The sequence below is a fragment of the Poeciliopsis prolifica genome, unplaced genomic scaffold, assembly GCF_027474105.1.
Source record: "Poeciliopsis prolifica strain line A6 unplaced genomic scaffold, Auburn_PproV2 SCAFFOLD162, whole genome shotgun sequence".
Classification (NCBI taxonomy): Eukaryota; Metazoa; Chordata; class Actinopteri; order Cyprinodontiformes; family Poeciliidae; genus Poeciliopsis; species Poeciliopsis prolifica.
In genome coordinates this window covers 62,517-87,468 of record NW_026562537.1, presented here as the reverse complement: position 1 = coordinate 87,468, position 24,952 = coordinate 62,517, and the positions used below count along the sequence as shown (strand labels likewise).

At 36.8% G+C, this 24,952-nt stretch overlaps 2 protein-coding genes across 2 annotated transcripts; one reads left to right on the top strand and one right to left on the bottom strand.

Annotated features, from left to right (window-relative positions):
- Positions 1 to 340: 340 nt before the first annotated feature.
- LOC129356239 (tumor protein D54-like) lies at positions 341 to 19,809 on the bottom strand. The gene is given in 9 exon segments (XM_055025841.1): positions 341 to 1,839; positions 2,621 to 2,669; positions 3,301 to 3,345; positions 3,465 to 3,491; positions 5,385 to 5,486; positions 13,911 to 14,059; positions 15,729 to 15,875; positions 15,878 to 15,903; positions 19,554 to 19,809. Coding segments are annotated over 9 exon segments (651 nt in total). The 5' UTR covers positions 19,573 to 19,809; the 3' UTR covers positions 341 to 1,752.
- Positions 19,810 to 20,604: 795 nt separating this feature from the next.
- Positions 20,605 to 23,944, top strand: LOC129356254 (uncharacterized). The gene is made up of 2 exons (XM_055025855.1): positions 20,605 to 20,659; positions 20,724 to 23,944. Exon 2 carries the CDS (start codon positions 21,287 to 21,289, stop codon positions 23,942 to 23,944), a length of 2,658 nt encoding a protein of 885 aa, XP_054881830.1. The 5' UTR covers positions 20,605 to 20,659; positions 20,724 to 21,286.
- The last annotated feature ends 1,008 nt before the right edge of the window (positions 23,945 to 24,952 follow it).

The following is a 24,952-nucleotide window of genomic DNA, read 5'->3' as shown; positions in this document are numbered from 1 at the left end:
GTTCAGCTTTTGTCCTCCATACCAATCAAAATAACTTTGCAACTACTGCCATCTTGTGGAGAAATTAATCAAATGAAATTGAAGCATGTAAAAAACAAATCTAGGGCAACAAAAGGTGGTAAATATATATCAAATATCTTATAACATTTATTTCTTACTATTTAAAAGATGTACTCACCCAGATCTGAATAACCATAAGGAATATGTTCCCTCATAATTACAAGGTAAATTCAATTAAACTTCAGTTTGTTTGGAAATTATGTTATGGTGCTTCAACAAGGCAGAATAGATCGATAAAGTAAACACACAAAAAAACAAAACATAAAATACGGAGCCAAAATTCATTTAAAGGAATGCTTTATTGATCTCTACACATATACAACAAAACCAGAGATCTTTAATTACTTCAGCATGATTTTCCAAATCTCATCACTTTCCAGTCAGAGACAAAGCCAGGACCCAAAGTGAGTAAAGCTGCACTTCCCTTGGCACCCAAAACAAAACACAAAAATAAAGGTACAACGTTCTCGTTTGGCCGTCTCCAAAAAATACAAATAAATGCAGAAAAGGTTCAGCTATCATCTAAGTCAGTGGGGAAAAAAGAGAGAAAATGTCCAACTAAATCAAATTTTTTCTCATTTGGGAAAGAAAATTCTGTAACAGATAATTCAAACATTGGCAACTTCAGCTGACGGCGTACAAATTCTCAAAAAAGAAAATATAATCTACCAAAAAAACTAAGTGTAACAAGAAAATAGACTTAAAGCAGTTTGATGAGAAGTTATGTTTCACTTAAGGGAAGAGAAAAGCTGCAGGAAAATATTTTATAAAAGTTTGTTTGAGCAAAACAAAATGAATTCCTTCTTTTAATCAGGCTCAGAAAAAAACAGATTTTCTGCATTTTTTTAGCCATTAAATTTAGTTAGTTTTTGCTAGCAGCGGCTAACTTGTGTACATTCACATTCCAGTTGACAAAAAGCAGCGTGAGATATTTCTAAATTGACACAAAAATGAAGAAAACCTGTAAAGTTTTCCTCTTATTTCAGCGAAATCTGAGCAGACGAGACGAGCAGAAACAAACCAGGTTTGGATTAATGGAGAAAATGTTGAAATTAAAACCAGTTTTTATTTTTATTCCCAGTTGCTTTGGTTTGATTAGTGTAACTAACTGAGAAAAATTGACCCACTAGTGTTTGTTTCCTGCTGTCAACCCTGATTACTACCACCAACGATATTATATAGTCATATATATTTATACATATTGATAAAAATTATGTAAAAACGTTATGCAAAGCAGTGTAAAATAGTTTATAATACAAAATGGGTGCAGTTTTTACATCTTGGGTGTATTTTGTGAGTTTTTTTAGGAGTGATGTGGCTGCTTGCAGGGTTTGTGAGGTGAGAAACACGCTGAGGCCGAAGATTTTCTCAATCAAACTGCGAAGCAAACATCTGCGTTGAAAGAGGAAACAGACAGAATATGTGCTCACGGTGTGAGAGCAGAAAAGGCGAAAGTATTTAACTTTCAGTGAGGATCACAGACATTCAAAATGAAGGAAAAACTCAAAATGTTTTAGTTTCTTTTTTTGCTTTCTGGCTCAAAATTATTATTTCAATCAGAGATGATAACAGGATATACAGATCGTAGGACAAAATGCAGAGTGTTGCTGAAGGGGTCAGAGGTCAGGGCTCCATAACAGTACAGTCTGAGGTCGTGAGGAAGATGGCAGCGAGGATGAGGAGGCGGTGCGTTCAGAAGGGCGGGTTCTCCTGAGTCGGGGTGGTGTCGGTCGGGGAGCTGACGGAGTCTCCGTTCCCTCTGGGTCCCACCACCTTATGCTGCGCAGCACCAACAGGAAGGAGGAAGACAAGAACAGGAAACAGACGAGTTTTTAATGATTGTGACGGTTTGCTGACTCAGCACTTTTTGCTTCCTGTTTACAGCGACAGAGGAGAGACCCGAGTGAAGGCCGACCTACATCCTTTTTCAAATTTAACAAAATCTGCATCAAATGTTTGTGATGCAATTTTTTTATGCCGCCAATTTTAAACACATTGATAAAAGTTCCCAAAGGTTATGAAAGGTCAACCAGCCGCTCACTCTTCTTCAATTCTAAAAATTTGTGTCAGCCAACTCCGCTACGTTTGTTTGTCTATTGCTTTGAAGATATTAATAAAAGTTTAAAGGTCAGAATGTCAACCAGCTCCAATTAAAAAAAAAATGGGTCAAATGTTTGTGCTGCAAATATTTCAAGTATATTACTAAGTTTCCAGAGGTCATGAAAGGTCAACTAGCCTCTGGTTGACCTGGTGTAAAACAAACATTTTACAGTTTTGACAAAACTGGTGTTTTGTGCTGCAAAAATTTTGATTTGTGCTGCCACCATTCTAAAGATTTTATAATGTAAGTGTTTCCGGAGGTCATGAAAGGTCAACCAACATACCATAACTTGTAGTTAGTGGTAGCCACTAAAACCTGTTCATATCACCATGAAAAATTGGCTGAAAACAATTTTTTATTGACTTTTAGCATAAAAACAAGCAAAATATATAAAAATACCTGTTAAGAAAAAAAAAACATTTCAAGCTCTTAATGTTTGTCGTAAATTTTTTTACTTGCCTTCAGGTTTCCCACTTTGTCCTCAAACGACTTGAAGGTTGGAGAGTTTCTAAAGAGCAAAAACATGAAATTAATTAGAAATATCAAGTTTGATATTATAATAAATATTCAATTATCAAGCTGAAACATATACCAGGAAAATGTAAAACAAATAACAGCAGAAATAAAATGTTCCTCAAGATTAAATGCTTTTATAGGAAATACACCTTTACATTTGTGCTGCAAAAATATGTAAAATCATATTTTAAATGTTACAGTATATATTATAGCTTTTATTTCCTAAGAGGCATAACAGATATAATATCTTATTATTCAGAAATATAAATACAATAAATAAAATATTAAATATAAATAAAATATAAGAATCACTGTCGTACTGAAAGATTGAGAAAATATATAAAAATTAAAATAATTCATAATTAAATGGAAATAAAATAAAATTTGTTTGAATTAATTGCAAGTACAATATATTTGATAAAATAATAAATGATAAAACATAATATCAAAACTATATCTAAATTAATTGATTAAAATCCCAAATGTGAAAAAAATAACACAGAAAATAAAATAACTAAATACTAAATATCCAAATATCTAATATAATCTCTATTAGAGGAAACAAGTTTGGTGATTAATAAAAGACGCTGTAAACATCAGGAGGAGCTCATCGGTTACTTTACCTCATGGCGGGCATACTTATGGAGTGGCGAATGGAATAGTTGCTACTTTGAAAGCATTAATGGAAGGAGAAAATCCAAGAGTTACACAGCGAAGCAAAGAGCAACACAGAGATTAAAATGCCTCCAACTTTAAATAATATCCTGATCTCAACCATTATCCTTACCTAAAGGAGTTAGAGAAAGGCAGAGCTCTGCAATCGAACCGGGGCAGCAATAAAAACAAAAACAAAAAAAAGACGACAACGTGAGGCAACAGAAACCAGAACGGGACAAAAAACGGAAGAAACAGCAGAAAAAGGAACAGCATGCAGATCAGAGAGCAGAAGTGGAATGCTGCAGACCCAGAATCAGTAAAATCTTGAATTAAACTGTTTTTCTGACTAAAATGAAGGAAAACCACAGCAAATATTTAAATATTTTAAACATGTTGGCTGCTGTTTTCTGATAAGAACGGTTCAGATCTGCAAGTCGCTGCTGGTTTTAAGTAAACACCAGCCGCGGTTTCACACCAGAACCGGTTCGGTGAGATAAAAAAATAAAATAAAAAACAAGACAGAAGTGAAGTGAACATGACACAACAGGGAGGAGAAACCAAACAACTTCTGCTTCTCATTTCACTCTAAAACATTAAAAACTCTGCTAATTTAAATATTTCACAACAGAAACACTTAGAAAGCAGGGGCGTCCAAACTTTTTATCGCATGGTCAAGTCATAAATAAACTGAGCATAAAAAACAAGGAAAATAGCCAATAGGAATCCAACTTCAAAATGCTTTCACATGTTTTCCTTAATAGAAAAACTAAAAACATTTTACTAAATTTATTTTTACTGAAGAAAACTGAAAAAGATTTTGTGTATCCTCAGTAATCAAAACATCTTTTAGTCACTTTTTATTTGAAAAATATTTAATAAAGCCAGATTTGAGTGCAATACTGGATAAGCATCATCATATTACCCTGAAATAAAAGAAACAAACAGTTTGTGCTGAAACAAATACTTTTAATTTGTGAGTTTGTTTTATAATTATTAAACAAAACAAACCTCTGTTAGCGTTGGTGGGACAAACTTATGTCATTCAAGGACCACACAAAATCAGTCTCGGTGCTGCAAATGGCCCTTGAACCGCACTTTGGACACCCCAGACTTTAGAGTTTCATGCAGAACAAAAACTATCTGAATTATCCATCCAGGCATGCAGCAACAACGAATGTTAGAAACAGAGATGAAGAGTCTGGCTGGACGCTCGGGTGGGAACACAGGAAAAAAATTTGAAATATTCAGTTTTAGGGTGAAATTTCCTTATTGAAGCTTTTGCCCAACTGAACAGGTATTGAACAGGTGCCAGAAAAGCTCAGAAAAATGTTACCATCTATTAATTGTCACTCACAAGTGACAATTACTAGACAAATAAATTAATTATCATCTTCCTATTTAAAATCCAAAATATTTCCAGAAATCTTCCTTAAGGTTTGGTGCGGTGCTTTTAATGCTTCCGCCATTTTGATTCGAAAAGTCTCATGGTGTTAATGCGTTAAAAACGGATTAGAAGAATCCATTTAAGGTTTTTATGAATCGATATCTGACCATTCAAAGGAAAATCGAGTGGAACGTGAAAAATGTTCCAGTTTTGTTGCCGTCGACTCGACTGTGTTTGTTGGGTTTCATCTTGGATTGCAGGAACTTTTGCTGCTGTATCAAAAACACATCCAGTAGAATATTCAGTAATATTCACAGATGTAAGCAGAGGAAACACCTTTTCTGTTCAACCAAAGTGAGCACAATTAACTAACCCACTAGCAACAACCTGCTGGGTAACGGCCACAGCAGCAGTTTAAAGTTTCGCCTCTTAACTGCTTAAAAATAAAAATAAAAAAACCCAACGGCTTGGAGTGAAAACAGGAGAGGTCACTCCTCAAGGTCGGATGTATTTCAGATATTCATCAATAATTATCAATGGACTGAAAAGAAACATTTATATCCTGAAACGTTCGTCACCCATAATTGTTTCTTGAATTTTTTACATTTTCTGTAAATTTTCCGCCAGCAGGTCAGGCCATGTCGGCCATTTTGTGTGCGTTTGTACCTCATGTCGCCCAGCCTCCTGCTGATGGCCGTGCCCAGCGTGTTGAGAGCGGCGCTCGTCTTCTGTCCCGCCTCAGAAAGAGTCTCCTGGGTCTTCTTGTATCTGCAGAAAGAGAGAACAGCGAGGATGAACAAACAAGTTGGAGCCGGAGTGTGGAAACCAAGGAAAAACTAATAGCAACATGGCTGACGGGAGAATGAAGCAAAATAAGGAAACAGGATGTGGAAGCTTAATGGGCAACATACATTAAAAAAATAGTTTATGTGCCATTTTGACAATTTTATTAGTTTCTTTTCTAAAATCCATGAACATTTTCTTTTTGAAAAAGAAAAACAACAGTTGCTGAACTGCTGAAATATGAAGCAGTAGCCTTATTTCTAACTCAATATTTATTGTCAGCTTCAGTTTTGCAGCTACTACAAATATTAATCAGTAGTGATTATGGAAGTTAAGAGTCCATCAAACTGGTTAAACATGCAAAGCATCAAAGCATGACAATACCAAGTATTAGCATAATGCAACCAAACTTTGCTTTAGTTCAACAACTAAAATATGAATAAAGGAAAAAAGCTGCTGTGGTTCAGCAATGAGGGTAGTTTTTCATCCACAAGATCTTCCTGTTTTATGCATCGCAGTGGACATGCACCGAAATTTATCTGATTTTTACTGAACTCAAGTCAAGCAAAGTAAGTTTTATTAGTATAGAACATTTCAGCAACAAGGCAGTTCAAATAACTTGGATGATAAAAACAAACAATAAGATGTTGAGCTACATGTTTAGTAAAAAAACTGAGTTCTCTTTTCTGATTAATTCAATGAGCAGCAAAATACAAAATTCAGAAAAATATTTCACCTTCCAATCTGGGATTAAAAGCCAAACAGAGAAATTGGTTGATGGGAGGATAACCTCAGTTACTCATGAAATTGCACAAAGTAAAGAGTGAAGCTATATCTGCATGATATGACAAACATCAGTATTGCTCAATATTGATTTCTGTTTATTCACACAAATAAATGACAGGTGAACAGCCTAAATATTTCATGCCAGCAGTCCTTTACGCCTGCAGTACAGCTCATGCTAACAGTATTTTCATTACAAATGTAGATATTCTGCTGACGTTGGAAAAAAAAAAACTAAATTTAGCAATTGCAATGTTTCCATTAATAAACCTGTGATAATTAGAATAACAAGTGATTAAGTTTGTTCACATGACTATTCATTAAAACCATGTCACGCCTTCATCTTCATACTGATGAAGGCATCGTCTTTTCTTTGTAGTTTCTAGCAGTAGTAACATTCATTTGTTGACAATGTGACTCTTGGAAAAAAAGAAAGAAAACAAACAAAGCAAAAGAACCTCAACCTAATACCAAAACTTTTTATCCTACACAACTCAACAACGTTTACACTCAGGTGAAAATGGCTGCAAACAGATGCGTAATTATACAACCATACATGTTTGAAAAGTAGAAGAGGAGACTCCTACACAATTAACAAGAATGCAGGAAGTTGTTTCTGGACGGTAAGTCAACAACAAAACACTTGTCTTTTCCTGCAGCCATACAGTTGTAAACCAGCTGACCAAACGTGCTGGAACTTTCAATCCATTAACCATTCAAGTTTATCCAACTCTGAGTTAGGAAAAATATGATGGGTCAAGATACTTACTTGTCTAATAATTGCCTGAACTTCAATGTAGTTTTAGATAGAAAATGTCACAAACTGTGCTGGGTTACAGGAAACCGGAGTCGGAATATAATCCAAGATGTATCCTCTTGGATTCAGTGTTTTGTTTAAATCTTAATTCCCCAGATCTGAGCATCATCATCATCCTCAGTAACCTTCAGCATTCTGCCAAACTGCAGCTTAATAAACAGCCTAAATGAAAGTGATATGTTAGTTATTTAGAGTCCACCATCCCCGAAGCGCAACATGGCCTCCAACACCAGAACCCGAGTGAACCCAAGCTAACTACTGGACCAAATAGAAACAGAAAACAAAGCATGGACAGCAGAGAAATAATGGAGAAAAAAGATCCCAAAATGAAACTCAAAGAAACCTTAGCTCATCTACACAGCCAAACACAAACAAAAACTAAAAAGAAAGAATTAACTCACGCTTCAGAGTGGGTAATGTCATCCAAGTGGCTGAGGCAGACAGATATCTGAAGACACAACAGCGGGATAATGACACAAGGGAAGACACAGTCATAATAAACAATAACCTGAAAAACTCTCGGTATAGATCTACATTTATATATATACCTAAGAACTTTTAACAGTCATTCATTAATTTCTACCATTTATTTATTTACCCCATTAGCAGACCAAAGTATGTGAAGGCACCATGACTTTACTCTCCATTTTAAAACGGTTTCAATCTTGAAAAATAACAAACAAAACAAAAAAAATCTAATTTCCCAATAAAGCAAAGAAGTATTTGAGGATACAGCAAAATTTTCACATTTTTTTCTCACTGCCTTGAAAAATCAAAACTACTTATTAGTTGCTTATTTTAATCTCTTCATTCAATATGCAACATGTGATGCACCAATATGAAACTTTGGGCCAGTACAGGTGGCCAATATTAATATTACTGTCATAACTGATATCATATTTCACCACTCTTTTAACATGGAAAAAAAAGGTAAAATATTGTTTTATTAATTATCTTGATGATTAATTGGAAAAAAATTTGGCACATTCCTCAGACTTAACGTGATTGTTTCAGCCCAACTAAAGTTACTACTTTCACAAGTAGTAACACATTTAGTCAATGAGTTTTTCATAATTCATAATTCATAATTATTTACACAATCAGTTGAAGAATCGATTAATCACAATTATTCAGATAATGTTGATTGTTTCAGCCCATCTGAAGTTATTTCGTTTCACAATTACTGGACGATTATTTCAATATTCAATTAAGCACAATTAATTGGATCAATTCGATTAGTTGGATTAATCGATTCAGATTAATTAATCTTTCACAATTATGATGATTATTTGAATAATCGCTTAATTACAATTAGTCCTTCAATGTTTCAGCTCTACTAAAGTTGAAGTTTCACAATTAGCTGACTGTTATTTGAATAAACGATTAATCATGAGTAATCGTTTCAGCCTTAAAGTTAAGTACCGTTCACTGCTGAGTAATAAAGTTTTTGTCTATTTTTCCTTCTTTCCTGAATACTATCAGCGTTCTGTCTTCAGATAACTGCTGGTCTTTGACTGCGTGATAAATAAACAGGCGGTTTGACCAGCTCCACGTTTCAGGAAGCTGGGAGAGCAAAGATAACAACGTGGAGCAGAACGGCTGAAAACGCAGGATGGAAAATCATTTATACTCCAATGATTCATGCTGTAGCAGATCAAAACACCAACTTATTCACTCGTTAGTGAGGAGTGATAAAATAGAACAAAAACACCATTTACTGCCTCATTTTTACGGCATAAAAACCATCGCTTTGATTCTGGTTCTGGTCCAAATACAGATGTAACGCAAGGACAAGACTAGTCTGTATGCTCTGACCTCTATTAGCACAATGCAGCTTACAGTACAGCAGCGTCACACTGGGCAGATCTGTGCTGTAATTGTTTCAGAGAAAACAGTCTGAACAGAGGAAGGGAGAACGTTGCTTATGAGCGTCTGAGCTGGACTTATTAGGGTGCTGAAGATGTGAAGACTCCACTGTGCTCTCCAACGCGACCCGCTAGAGTCAGACCGCATGGTAGAAAACATGAAGGCGATCAAAAAGCTGCTAAACGTTAAGACGAGACTTACTTCAAACTGATAGGAAAATGTGAACTTAAATACAACAAACATCTTATCAAGGCAAGAAAAGGTGTTTTTTTTAAAGTACAAGAATATAGTCAGAATGTGAGAATTAATTTGTAACATTACAAAAAGTCGTACGATAAAAGTCCTAATAATACAAGGCTAAACTTGTAGCAACATGACAAGTTCGTGATAAGAGAATCAAGTCATAACAGGAAAACTAAGTTTGAATAATACCAGGATAATGTCGGAAAAACGCTAAGATGACGTCAGAATAAGGCTAGAATTAATTAATACAGGAATAAAGTCATAATGTTAGGAGCATGACGTAGCACTCCATACAGTTAAACTGAAAAATGTTGAGCATCTTCATGTCATACTTTGGCATCAGTTTTAATAATAAGAAAGTCTTTAAGTCAAGTCATCAAGTCATCCTTTGCAGCAGGACTTTGAAACGATTGTGCAAACCAGAGTCCATGTCAACAAAAGAACCAAACAACAACAGATCTTGATACCTCTATCCAAGCTTTTCTTTTTTCCAACATTCTTCTGGTAATAGTGAATATTTTCAACTAATACTACAACTTTCTTCTCTTAATTAAAAAAATAACTGTTGTAGCAGTGTGATTTTTCTTTACATTTGCACCCCTACTTATTAGTTGCTTATTTTAATCTCTTCACTCAGTTGTTATAAAAATCCTAAACTACAACATGAGAATTAAGAAAAAAATTGTGATATTTTGTCCTTACTTTTCAACCCTATAAATAATAACTATTTAATCACAGAGTTTTTATGACGAGTGCTCTGTGAATTTCTCGTTGCTGTTTTTATTTGGTTCTTTTGGCATTCCATAGCCACATTTCCCTCCTCTTCCTCATCTGTCATTCTGCATCTCGCATTCTTTTCCTCTCGTCCCAGTTAGTCCAGTCTGCGCGTCCTGTCTGGTCACTGGGACCAGCGAGGAAGGGAGGGAGGTCGCTGGGGAACAATGTGTCAGAGACACAGACACATTTTCCTGCACTGGGTGGGTGTGTGTGTGTGTGTGTGTGTGTGGTGTGTGTGTGTGTGTGTGTGGTGTGTGTGTGTGTGTGTGTGTGTGTGTATGTGTGTGTTAAATAAAGAGCTTCATGTCTGCCTGCTTCTCCTGTCCTACATTTTTCACCAAACAGACACAATCCACAATTATCTCAACAGCAAACAAAAAAAAACTCGGCCATCTTGGCTTCAGGGTGCAACCACAGAGCAAGAGCAGCCACCATCACCAACACCATCACCTGCTGGTGTTGGTGGCTGCATGTTAAAACAGAGACCGGACCAGTTAGCTACATCCTGTCTACCAGAGTAAAGCTGGTCCATCCAGTTCATTAGCAAGTCAGGCAGATAAACTCAACACTTAAACCAAGTTGGCAAAACCATCAGCTGAAAAGTACATTTTTAAAACTTAAATCACTAAATTTTTTTTGCTGTTTTTACCTACTCATCAATAAGCAAAACTATTTTAATCAAACAAATAAACATTTTTTGTAGGAGTGGAATTGTAAATTCAAAACTTCAAATCAAGTTTGCAATTTTTTTCTTGCTAAATGAAAGGCATCCAGTTTGCTTATTCTGGGCTAAAATTATAAAAACTGAATAAATATCTAATTTATTCTCGGCATTAAAAAATGGATCTTCATTGTTAATACAACAAACAGCTTATCTTTATCTTTATTTGAAAACGCTTGCTGTATTTAGCCGACTTTGAATAGATTAATTTGAAGATTTTTGTGCACCAAGGTGCGTTTACAGTCAAGAAGTAGATGTGGTTCAAGTTGCCATAACAAGGAAGCCAGTAAGCTTGAAATGTAAATTTTAATTTCAATAGTTGTTGGTTGCACAAAATCAGTCCAAGGGCTACAAATGGCCCCCAAGCCTCACTTTGAACACCCTTTGTTTTTAAAAAGGTTTTTCAGTTGGGACATGACGCAGCATTTGGACTTTAGCATCAAGCTAAGATGGTCCTGTTCTCCTTCATGCCTCTCAAAGGTTTTCCTCTGTCCTGATAAACAGGGTGTCCAAACACTCACTGTAACTCCCTAAAGACAAACTCGCCTTTATGCCGCCCTCCTTGCATAAATCACACCGAGACGTGAAGAATGCGTCTCAGCTCCGACCAGAACCGACCTCAAATTCTGCAGATTCTGACCGTTTGTTGTAAATGCTGCAGGAAATCCCCCCACACCCAAAATAAAATAAAAAAAAAACTAGTGAAAAAGCCATTTAGCATCTTAAATTGGGTTCTATTTGAGTTTGAACATGAAAAAAAGAAATAAAATTTGATCTTCAGCTTTGTCCGGCCAACAGAACCAGAACTGGTACCATTGGTTTTTTTTCTTGTTTGCTTAAAGGTCCTCATTGACTCTACCGAGCATTACAATGAAAATAATATTTTTACAAAAAATGTAAGACATGAAGGATACTTCAGTTGAAAACATCAAAGTATCTCAGAAAAGTCGTCATGGATTGTGAAGCTGTTTTCTGAAAGGATTTTCAGTAGCAGTCAATCTTGCAACGTCTCTGAAGAAGCCTCTGATGGAAGTGTGGTGCTATGATATGCTAACAGCTCCATTTCCAGGCAGCAGAGATGATGTTAAACAGTATGACATCATCAGTTGTTGGGAAGCTCTGCTAATCCACCACCTTCACTTTTGCTACTTTAAATCTGAGAGATGTTGGAGTAGGGGATTTGATCTTTGCCCATCATTACCCTTCGCATCCATAAAACCTTTTCATGTCCTCTGAGATTTGAGCTCCTGTTTGTAGCTCTGAGCTACTGAGATGCTAATCAGCTGCTTCTAGTTGCCTTAGTTACTAACCATAACTTTCCAAAAGTAAAACACTCAAAAGCGAAGGGGATATCTGTCCAAACACGCAACACCTCAACCAAAACCTTCATGAACAAACGTCTGCAAAACAAACAAATTAGAGGAAAACGTGAGCAATCAGATTGACTGCAGTTGGATGCATTAAAATTGGGAAATAAATTTTCGCTCGCAGTGATGACTCAAAGGCCGCAATCAGATTGGAAAAACACCGTCTGCAACCAGAACTGAGAGGCAGAAGCTGAAAATATCCCCAGTTTGTCCAGAGAGGAAAGAGAAGGAAACATGCCTTCAATCTAAGAGGAAGAGCCAACAGCTGATCCAGAGACAGGAAGTCATCTGCTGATACAACAAGACAAACAACTGATTCACACTAAAGGGTCCAGAGATGCTCCTGAACCACAGCACATCGAGCCTTAATGGGTGAATTAATGGGTGAAAAACGAGTCGGATATGAACCTATTATTAGAACTGTAAGAAGAAAGAATCTCACTTTCGTTATACAAGTCGAACCAAATGTTCAAGAGAATCATCAGAAGAGCAGATCCAAAGTCAGACTGTCACACTTAAAGCTGCATTTTCTTACAAACAAAATCAGCAGATTGAAGCAGTTATAGTGGAGGCTTCACGTCAACGAACAAATCCACACCAACTCTATAACACCCGGTGTTAAACAGCAGCCATTGCAAACATGGTTAGGAGGTGAGAGGAGTGAGGCACTGGGGGTGAGTCGGAGCGTGAGAGAGCAAACAGCGGCGCCCAGACGAGCAGCAAACAGTTGGTGAAACTCACAGATCTGAACTGGTCACCCTTTCATTCCACTCGCCCAGTTTCTCTGTGGTTCTCATGTAGCTAGAAACAGAAACGGGAGCGTGTTACGCCGCCGACGTCCAGCAGGGGGCCACAGCTAAGCTAAAGCTGCGTCGCCACGAACAGTTCAAGTCCGAAACGATGCAAATCGACTTTCGACAGAAGGAGTTAAAGCGTACGGGGTCAAATCTTTAGTCTGAACTCATCTGAAAGATGTCGGCAATATTTCCAAAGAGTGAAGATTAACTAACATTGTTTATCCAAATGCATCTAGATGATAAACAACAGATAAGAAAATCTTGCAATGGAGATAATATTGGAAAATTATGTGATTTTCCATACATTGAGAAATATTGCTATAATAATATCCCAATGATAATTCCCAATATGTTGGGAATTATTGCATGACTAGAATGTTGGAAAATATTGCGATGGCAATAATATCGGGAAATATTGTGAGAATGATAATGTTGGGAAATTTGCAATATCAATATTATTGAAAGATATTGCTATGGCAATAAAATTTAAAAATACTGGTGAATATTGAGCTGACAATATTGGTAAGTACTGCAACAACAACAATAATATTGAGAAATATTGCAATGACACTATAATTGTGATATATGCCTGTCGTCATCTTTAATCTCTTGCTAATCTGTGCTTCCAACTCTGTCTGACCTTCAGTATTTTTAGCAACATCATTAATGTCCAGGGTGAAAAATATAACTTCAGAACTCGTAAAATAAATTAGGCAACAATTCTAGTTCTCCAAATTGGCTTAAGACCATGGAGCCAGACTGTAATAGTGCAGAAATATTCTCCAACAGCTGCACAGGAAGTCAAAGGTTTCAACTTTAATACATAAAAAAAATTTTCCAGGAAAATAATAAATGCTGAAAAGCAATATTCTCATACTGAAATAACTTCAGCGCTTTTATTCTCGAGAGGAAATCCTGTTTAAAGGAGAGGTAGGGATTCAAATGATCCTTCTGCAAACAACACAAATACTTTCTGGGTTTATGCGCTGAACCCTGTGGGACCAGAACCAGAGAGGTGACCGGTTTACTGGTACGTACGCTTGTGAGGTCTGGACGTCCTGCCAGCTCTTGGTGATGTTCTGCTTGAGCTCGTTGAGCGGACTGAGGCCCAGTTTCCTCTTCAGCTCCGAGGAGTGCCTCTCTTTAGCGGACAGAACCTGGCGCAGCGTGTTGATCTCCTCCTCCACCTGAATCAGAACCGCACAGTTCAGCCTGCAGCAGCTCCTCTCTTAGAACCAATCAATCAAATCAAATTTTATTTGTATAGCACATTTCAGCAAGGAATTTCAAAGTGCTTTACATCAAAAACACAAGAACATAAAGTCATGAAACATATAATAGACAATACATTGTTACATATTACATTTCAAAAACAATTCTAAACAGTGTGTTTTTAATTGCGATTTAAAGGAAGTCAGGGTTTCCGCTGTTTTACAGTTTTCTGGAAGTTTGTTCCAAATTTTTGGTGCATAGATGCTGAAAGCTGCTCTCCTGTCTTGATTCTGGTTCTGGATGCAGAGCAGACCAGAACCAGAAGACCTGAGAGTCTGGAAGGTTGATACAACAACAGCAGATCTTTCATGTATTGTCACCTGGTGACATCGTAATGTAGAGCTGTGTGTCATCTGCATAGTTATGGTAGCTAATATTATTTCCTGTTATGACCTGAGCTAGTGGGAGAATATAAATATTAAATAAAAGGGGTCCTAAGATTGAACCTTGGGGTACCCCAGACACTAAACCCTAAAAACCACTTTGACTGAACTTCTTTTAAACGTTACAGATTTTCACCAGAACCAGAACCTGCTGTGCTGTGGATCAGATTGTGGAAATAATGTTGAATTTTAGCCAAAAAGGCTTTTAGACATTAATTAACCCCAACACTCATAACTGGGGCTGCAACTAATGATTATTTGAGTAATCGATTAGTCTATCCATTATTTTGACAACCGGATAAAACAAAATTTCACATTTTGCACATCTTTAATTTAAACATTAAAAATTCATTAAAAGATGCAAAACAAAGAATTTGATTCCTTTTTTTAAAATAATAAAAGAATTTAATACCATGGTATTCATTAATGAATACCATGGTATTCATTAGTCCACAAGCATACCTAATATTTGTTTGATATTTAATATTTCTAGCATCAACATGTGAAAAGATGCACCTTTTCTGCTTGACTCTAATATCAGCAGAAGGAGATTAATGGGAGAGTTTGTTTTGTTTAATTACTTAGCCCTTGTTTTTTCATCAAATGGCATATTTAAAAGATAGTATACTCCATTAATGAGCAATTAATTACTAAATTAGTTGACAATAACAGCTGAATAAATACCAAAAATATATTTAAATGGCAGTGGAAGACTAATCTGTTGATTATCTTTTCAAATAATCAAAAAAATAATAGGATAGCAAAACGTACTTAGCAGGAGAAACTGGTGAAGCTAAAACTATGCTACTTTACTTACAAACACAAGTTGTTTTTGTTTTTAAATGCAAAATGTTTATATTTTTGTACAGTTTACTCATCGCGCTGAGGATGTTATTTTTTCAGCAAATACATATTTTACAGTTGGTATAATGCAGTTAACTATTTACTAAATTAGTAGACAATCATTTCAGTAATCGATTCATTACGATTAATCTGATTAATTATCTTATTTTCCATAAAAGCAAAAGGAAACCAGAAACTTGGAAAAGATGATCATTTGTGTTACATCTTCTATTTCTCTAAGCAGATTCTAATTTAAAACTTGCAGTTTTGTCCTTTTTTGCTCTTGAATTGTGGTCAGGGGGCCACAAGTGGCCCGCGACCCCTACTTTGGGCACCATTGTGGTAATTGGTCCCTGACCTTCGTCAGTTCGAGGCGGAGCTCCTCGGCCTCTTCCTCTGTCAGGCCGGGCGGGAGAGGGAGCGCCGAGTTCGCCATCGCGCCCTCCGCCTGAACGTCGGCCATGTTGTCTGAGCGATCCATGTTGTCTGAGCGATCCATGCTGTTGCTTTGTTAGGAGAGTTCAGGTTGATATCTGCAGCAATGGATGATGGAAAAAAGATTAGAAAACATTACAGAGAGAGTAAAATTTAAAGGATCCAGATGTTCTTCATTCACATTTATAAGGAAACTACATTAAGAGAGGAGTTTACATTACTGCTGAAACAATTAATCGTGATTAATTGATTACTGATTTAACTCACAGTTGAAGGAAATGCTCTCTATTCATGTTTTTAAGGCCACTCTTAATCAGTCTGTAAATAAGGTATTTTTTAAATGCTTTGATTAATATAATGATGTATTTTAGTCCTATTTTTGCATTGATGTTATTTTTATTTTATTGTTTTGTATTTTAATCAGGTGTTGATATCCATAGTTTTGAGTTGTAATTGTATGTTGCTGCCAGTCTTGGTGAGAAATCTTTAATCTTAATGAGACATATCTGGATTAAATAAAAATATATAATAAGTATTATATACAAATATTACGAAATAATCGTCAACTAAATTGATTAATCATTAAGTGGTTTACGCAGCTAAAAATAAGTCATTTCAGAGGATTAATTAAACAAAATATATATACATTTTGCATTTTTGATAAAAATACCTTTGTCTGTAAATATATTTGAGCCAAAACTCCTCAAGTGGCAGTTTTAGCTTCACTGGTTCAAACAAGCTAAAATGTTATTTTCTTAATTAGGAAAGGAATTGAATTAGTTTATTTTAATCTTCAAATATACTGCATGAAAAGGCTTCTGTGGTTAAATGAAAAATCTGATGAATCGATTAATCATCAGAATAATCGACAGATTAATTATTTACTAGAGTAATCGCTAGTTGAATCCTTAATGAACAAATTAATTCTTTATTAATTAAGAGCTTGAAACTGTAAGTGTGTACTGATTAGGATTCCTTAACCTTAAATAACTGAGTCCAGGATTCCTGCAGTGCAAGCATGCAGGTCTGATAGCTGCTCTACAAAACTGAATAAGTGTCGAGTTATTTACCTGAAGACTAATGTTAGCAGCTTTGACTGAGTCAGAAAGGAGAACATACGTCTCCAATAAACGTAAAACGACATCAAAATGGGCTTCAGGCAGCTGCAATCTGCACAACACAACCAAATGTTAATGTAACATAAAAACAAGAAGACTGAACTAGAGATTCTGGGAAAATGGTGGCCATTAATTAAAGTTCTTCAACAAATCCAATGAGAGTTAGAGTTTCAGATGTTACTCCGATAAATGATAATATTGTTGTTTTAAATCATAGTTCTTGTTTTAAGAGTTTTAAGACCATTTTCAAGTCATGTAAATGGTAGTGGCACAATAATAATGCAAGAACTATAAATTCTAATGAACATTTAACAGTGGAACTGGAAGACATTTTAAATATTCTATATAAATAAACAAAAACAACAGAAACATCAAATAAAATGAAATAATAGTCTCAAAACAGGCTGGCTGAGACCAAAACAACAAAGTGAAGACTTTTATCATTCAATTTTAGGCAGAAATCCTACAAATGGACACGTTTGAGCTTCTTTTAATTTATCTTGAGATCAATTGATTTATTGTGTCGAGGCTAAACCAGCTGGAGATTTTCTGAGGTTGGGAAATGACAGGATTATCTGCAGACAGCTCAGTAATCTAACAGTTTGACAGCAAACAGTGACTCCACCTGTAAGGTACACAGGCGTCACCAGCCCAGACAGCAAAAAACCCGACAAAAACAAAAATTAAAGTGAAAACACAGAGGTACACGGATCCAGGAACATTAAAACCCATAGTTTTAACAATTTCCTTTTTGTTCCAGTAAGCTGACCAGTTAAATTTATGCTAAATCTGTAAATAGGTGAACTTGTTTGGCAGCAGACTAACCTGTCTGCAAACTCTGAGGTATGACGCAAGTGAGGTCATCCTCCACACCCACTGAACGCCACGTTCTTCCACGTTCTGTTTTTTATGCTCCAGTAGCAACCAGTCATCCAACGAATCAGAAGAAGCCTCTGACTGAAGACTGTTGCTCTATCGAAGCAGAGACGATACTCAACAGCAACATCTGGATGCCACTATCAGTTATTAGCTAGCTCTACTAATCCACCTCCTTATCTTTTTGCCAGCCCTCTTTAATCTGTCTGAGGGATGTGGGAGTAGGGAATATGCTTTACCCTGTCACAATAAGCAATAAATCAATCAATTGCATTACTTTTTTTGTTGAAAAATCTGGATTTTGAGAAAAACAAGCAAAAACACAAAACATTTGACACCTGGTATTTGCAGCAAAGTAGTTAGCTTTCACTTTTTTCTCCGACAAGTTCTAAACGTTGGCCTGTTTTCATTGTGAAATTTTCTGAAATGCATCTTTGGTTACAGAGGCTTCATAATCCATCTTAACAATTATTGTTTTATGAATTTATTTAGGATATTTTAAATGTTTTCCAGTTCCAGCATTAAACTTTCTTTAGAAATGAAAGTTTTTTTAATGCTAACCAGCTATTCCCAATTGTAAAAAAAAAACCATGAAACAATAGTTACATACAACAACACTCTGAAAGTAACAAATAAAGAAGACATCCTATTTATATCGCCAGCCGAGAGCCCGTCAACTTTCTTAGTGGCGTTTCTAATATTTTAGATATGCGATATGAGAAAAATCACATGTTGAACAAATAAAATGGAATTACACTCCACAGAAAACTCTGCAAGATAATGAAACACAAACAGGCAGAGATCCACTGTAAACGCCTCAATTTTAAATATCAGAATTGCTTCTAGGGACAGACAAAAGTATTATTCTTCTCTCTATGCTGCTTATATTGTTTGGATTTTTATCTTTATTACCAATGTACCCAATTTCTACTGGAAAAACATTTTTACAATCCGTGGATGCAAACAATGGAAACCACTTTCAGGTGTTACTATTGAGCCAAAGTGAGCTATTTTCAGTATCAATGAGGAGTTAAAGTCAGAAGAACGAAGGCGACATAAGAGCTGACCTTTAAGAGAAAGTTGATTTTCTACGACAATGAGAGAAAAGGCTGTAAAACGGTGAGAGAGAGCAGAACGTAAAGTCGCCGCTTTGTTCATGGAACATGCTGGGAGCTTTTTTAAAAAGCTCAGAGTTCAGGTAAACAGCTCGATCATGTAGAATACGCACAGGAACATTTCTGTAATGCTAAAATAAGATGCTGAGCTGATTGAAAATGTGACCTACAGTCAAGTATTGTAGTTGGAGTTAATGACACAGCAGAAAGGAAGTTTCCTCCTCTCCACACAGCAGCACCTGCTCTCAGCTTCATTCACTCATTTAACGAGATTTAGAGGCTGAAACAAGCGGATGTGTTGCAGTAATGGACACCAGTGACTCAGGTGGTTAAAACTGGTGGAATCAGCTGATAGTCAGTGAAATCAGTGCAGGGCAGCTGCCAGCATCAGTAACTCGATCCTCCTCCTTTCTCTCCACCTGCTGTTGCTGTTCCTGTCACGGATCGGAGGCCCGTCCGTCCTCCCCACACCCTCCCGAACTTCCCGGTCCAACAGTAAAACAACACGGAGGAAACAGTTTTTTGTTTTATTACAGCGTTCTGGATGAAAAACCGAGCTGCTCTCAACTTGTTTACGCCGTTTTTTTAGCCAGGCAGAGAGCTGAGTTGTGCTAACTTGCTCGGTAAGCTAACAATTACCTTGACTGGCTGGGTCCATGCGTCAGTTCAGCAGATTCTGGGTTGTTCTGATCGGTTCTGCTTGAAGCAGGTCGATGTGTTGAGCCCCCGCCTCGGTGTGGAAACCTCCCCGACGAGAGCGACCAGCTTCCACGTAGAGAAGGACGTCGATGTGGAACAACCAGCGGAGTCAAAACAGCCCCAACCAAACAGCCAGCTCAGCCTAAGCTACTTTATGTCAAGCTAGCGGCTGCTCTGCATCTTCATCCGGTGACGTCATCTCAAAATAAAAGCATTTCTGTTGACGCTACTACTTTCTGTTATGCCGTCGAGTTAAAAGTACTTAAAAGAAATTAATATCGCCTTTGTTAAAAGAAACTTAAAAAAAGCAAATAATGTTCTGTTAATGGTTTTTCTATTATATATAGATGTTTTTCAAAGCAACATAAAAAGGACATGTGTCACTTTTGCTTTATATTGTGGAGTTTATTAAACTCACAATGACATTTAATTAATAAAAGATGAGAACTTTAATATTTAGAATACTTTAGTTTCTTTTTTTTTAAGGTGATGAAGATTTGTTTTAACATTGAGCTGGCAAACCTGTTGGTGTCATTTTGTGTCGTGGTTGAGGACCGTACAAAGTCACGTCGAGGACAACAAATGGCCCCTGGGCTGCACTTTGGGCAACCCTGATTTAAATGAATGCAAAATATTTTGTAATCAAACACAATAGAAAACGTTCAACCCAAAATCGTTAGGAAAATGTTACGTTTTTCTTTAGACCTTCAAATTATTTTTTCTGCTTCATTTAATTAAAACTGTAACGGATTGTAAAATGAAATGTCTAAATTATTTGTAGTTTATTTAAATTAAACAATTTAAATGAATTTCTAATTTAAGACTGTTGCAGATTGTTTATGTATGTTTGTCTGTTTTGGTTTGCATTGTTGGTGATTTATTTGGTTTAATGGTATTTTGTAATGTCTTGGGATTTTTTTTTTAATACGTACCTCACGGGCTGCCGTAGAGAGAGGGCAGGGCCTATAAAACTGGGGAATTGCAGTGAACCAATGAACTGTCAAACGTTGGACTAAGAAATGGCGTTCCCCAGTAAAGGCAGCGAGGTACGTTTTTGTGTGTTGTTGTATTGTTGATTTGTGTTGTATTTTAATATTTGTATTTGTTTAGTTTTCACGGTGATGGTGATGATGATGGTGATGATGATGGAGGTTTTGAAGTCAAGTGACCTGACGATGATCCAGCAAAATCATCAAAGGAGAAATAAAGCCAATATCACCTGTCGAGACCGACTGTTTTTTAATTCAAGTACTGGGGATCAGCTACAGTGAAAACTCGAGGTCTCCGTGTGTCGCCTTCCAATGACGGTGAGACGTTTGGTACGGACATCGCCGAAGTTTGTCGCTCCTCGGAATCAACGCTACAATGAGGAACTGTCTTCGCGCTGGATCCAAGTTTGTATCAAAAACTGAATCTGACAGATGACCACTGGAGCGGTGAGACATTGACTGATCAATCAACGCGGAAATAACGGCACCTGCTCGATATTTATGAACTGAGTTTAGACCGCTATTGGGTCAAATGAAATTCTGAATTATTTATAAGGTAGTAGCATATGTAAGAAAAAAATTATTAAAAAAAAAAAAAAAAAAAAAAAAAAAACAATGGTGTTTTGTAATTAAATGTTAAGTTTGAATGTGGGTTTAATTTCACTGTAAGGTCTTAGAGTTAAGATGTCACTGCCAAATGAAATGGATCTTTCTGCTGAAGATGTGAAAACTGAAGAAAAGCCAAAGGGACAAGAGTTGGTTTCAGGTCCTCGCACAAGAAAGTTGACTGAAAAGGGAGAGCAGTACAGAGAAGAAGAGTCTGCAAAACAGATAAAGGCATTTCTTAAGTCTTATGCATCCTGGAAACAAACTGCAAGAGAAGCAAGGAAGAAGCTAAAGGGTTTCTGCTCTGAGGAGAATCTGGATGAAATAAATAAGCAAGTCCAGAACAGTCTTGATAAAGTGAAACAGAATTATGAGTTTCTTCAACGTAATTTTTTAAATACTCCAGATATTGTGCAGAAACTAGATGCCTGTACTATATTAACAAATGAGATTTATGATCTTGTGTGTAAGCGTTTAGAAAGGGGTATTGTTGAGGAAAACTTTAATCAAGAAGTTGAAAAGGAAAGAGTGAGAGAAGTCTTAAATAGAGATGAATATCAATCTGTTTTTGGAGAAGCGTCTATTGAAAGTTCTCCCTGCAGTTCATCAATTACTAGCTCCAAGGTTTCTCAGGGGCGTGTAATGGCAGAAGCTGATCTTGCAGCCAAAAGGGTTCAAGTTAGATCAATGTTGGAGATTGAAGCTCAGCATGCTAAAGTCAGTAAACTTGAATGTGACTGGAAATGTCATGAGTCCCAGATTATGGCAGAAATGAAGCAGAAGGAAGCTGAAGTGCTACAGCAGCTTGATGAAGAGAAGAGCAAGTTAAAGGTAATGCAAACAGACATGGAAGTTAAGATGGCTGCAGCTCGGGTTGCTGTTTACAGCAGACTTGAAGATGGTGTTGAAAAGGGAAATCTTGATTTTAAGTCTGAGGTTAAATCAGAGCAAACACTGAAACACCCAAGTCATAAAGCTGCAAAGGTTGCATCAATTCTACCACCTCATGTTTGTGCTGAGATTCCTGCAGTGAACTTGGCTGAAGCCTTAACGAGCTCATTGAGTTTAAGTCGCCTTCCTGTTCCTGAACCTGCTATATTCTCTGGTGACCCTTTGAAATTTGTGGACTTTAAAATATCATTCACGACTTTAATTGATTCAAAATCCATCTCTGCTGGAGAAAAAATGTTGTATCTGAAAAGTTATCTTTCAGGAGAAGCCCGAAAGGCTGTAGAAGGTTTCTTTTACAGAAGCTCTGAGGACGCATATGAAGGTGCTTGGTCAGTTTTACAAGATAGGTATGGAAACCCATTTGTCATCCAGAAAGCATTTAGGGATAAACTTATGTCATGGCCAAAGATTGCACCAAACGATCCATTGTCTCTCAGAGATTTTGCTGACTTTTTGAAAGGTTGTGAAGAGGCTATGCCTCAAGTAAAGGGACTGTCCATCTTAAATGACTGTGAAGAAAATCATAAGATGTTGAAGAAGTTACCAGACTGGGTTGTACGTAAATGGAGTAGAGTTGTTGTTGAAGTACTTGATGCATGTGGAGAATATCCATCCTTTGAATGTTTTTCTAGATTTATACAAAAGGAAGCACGTATAGTATGCAACCCTGTTGCTTCTCCATTTTTGTTAAAGTCTAGAACTTCTTCAAATGACCTTTCCAGGAAAGCAAAGGTTCTTAACACCAGTACGGAGTTTAAGAAACAAGAAAGTGTTCATGGTTTAAAATCTAAACTGCCTTGCTTGGTTTGTGCAGACATGTCACACAGTGTTGCTAAATGTCCTAAATTTGCAGTTAAATCAATGGAAGACAAAAGATCATTTATATATCAGAACCATCTTTGTTTTGGATGCTTAAGGAAAGGTCATTTATTGAAAGATTGTAAAACGCGGCATGTTTGTGGGGAGTGTAGACGGCATCATCCTACTTGTTTGCACAAGGAGAGAGTGAGATCTCATGATGTTGCTCAGCAGTGTTCCATAACTCCAGAAGAAACACCTCAGGTTTCTCATAGTGTATTATCTCATGCACTCATCCGAAACATTTCTGCTACATCAAGTATTGTTCCAGTTTTCCTGTCCTCTGTGAAGGATCCTGGGAAGGAAATACTTACATATGCACTCCTTGATACTCAGAGTGACTCCTCCTTTGTTTTAGAAGATCTTGTGAGAAACTTGATTGTTGAAACCAAACCAGTACAGTTAAAACTTAGTACCATGGTTTCTGTTGATACACCCATTTCAAGTCAAAATGTGTATGGCTTGCAGGTTCGGAGTTTTTTCTCTGATACTTGTATACAGTTGCGGCAAGCATATACACGTGACTTTATTCCTGTTGATACATCTTGCATACCAAGTAGAAGTACAGCATTACAGTGGCCTCACCTTAAACATCTAGCTGGCAAAATGCCTGCTTTGCAAAATTGTGAAGTAGGTTTACTTATTGGTTTTGACTGTCCTTCTGCTTTGGCTCCCTTGGAAGTTGTTGTTGGTGGGGAAAATGAACCTTTTGCTCAGAAGACTGCTCTTGGTTGGAGTATTATTGGGGCAATTAATCCACATTTAGATCGGCAAGGAAACCAAAGATATGTACACAGAGTGATGGTGAAAGAAATGCCCACTCCATTAACTTCTGATGTTTTAAGAGCTTTGGAGTTGGATTTTAATGAAAGGGTTCAGAAGGAAAATGTGTTTCCCAAGATGACATTCGGTTCATACGACTTCTGAGCGAAAACATTATACAAAAAGATGATGGCCATTTGGAGATGCCCCTTCCATTTAAACATCCTGCCTTCCTATGTTGCCAAACAATAAGACGCTGGCTACCGTTCGTTTACAACATCTGAGGAGAAGGTTAAAGAGAAATGATCAGTTCTACAATCATTATAAAACATTTATGGAGTCTATCATTAACTGTGGAGATGCTGAACTAGTTTCTGAGGAAAATGCCAATGATGGTTGTGTGTGGTACTTGCCTCATCATGGGGTGTATCATTCAAAGAAACCAGATAAGTTAAGGGTAGTGTTTGACTGCTCAGCTAAATTTCGTGGCATCTCTTTGAATGATACTTTGTTGACTGGTCCAGATTTGATCAACTCTTTAACTGGAATCCTCCTGCGTTTCAGAAAAGAAGCTGTGGCTATTACTTGTGACATTGAAAGGATGTTCCACCAGTTTTATGTTACGTCTAACCATCGCTGTTACCTGAGGTTTTTATGGTGGGAGCAAGGAGATTTGGATGGTCTAATAAGTGTTCCTACAGCTAATGACACTCCAGATTTTTTGGAACGTTTCACTAAGTTTTCATCTTGGTCAAAATTGATTAAAGTTGTTGCCAGAATCAAAAGACTTGGATGCCACAACAAATGCTATTCAAACGTGGTGAGTGTTAAAGAACGGGAAGATGCTGTTAAATCAGTGGTGAAACTTGTACAAGAACAGGCTTTTGGCTCCGAGATGAGGTTGTTAAAAGGGGAGACATCCTTCCCCGTTCTAGCCCTTTGTTCAATTTGAATCCTATTGTAAAAGATGGACTGCTGCGAGTTGGTGGACGATTAAAACATTCACCTCTTAGTGAAGATTTTAGATATCCACTGATTTTGCCAAAACACAGCCATGTTACTCATCTTATTTTGTCTTACTGTCACAATCAAGTAAGTCATCAAGGCAGAGGTCAAACTCAAATGCAGGTCCGGCTTAATGGGTTTTGGATTATTGGCTGCAGCAGGTTGGTG

Bases quoted from the DNA above. Each gene is read 5' to 3' on its own strand.
- LOC129356254 (XM_055025855.1), top strand. From the start codon at position 21,287: ATGTCACTGCCAAATGAAATGGATCTTTCTGCTGAAGATGTGAAAACT.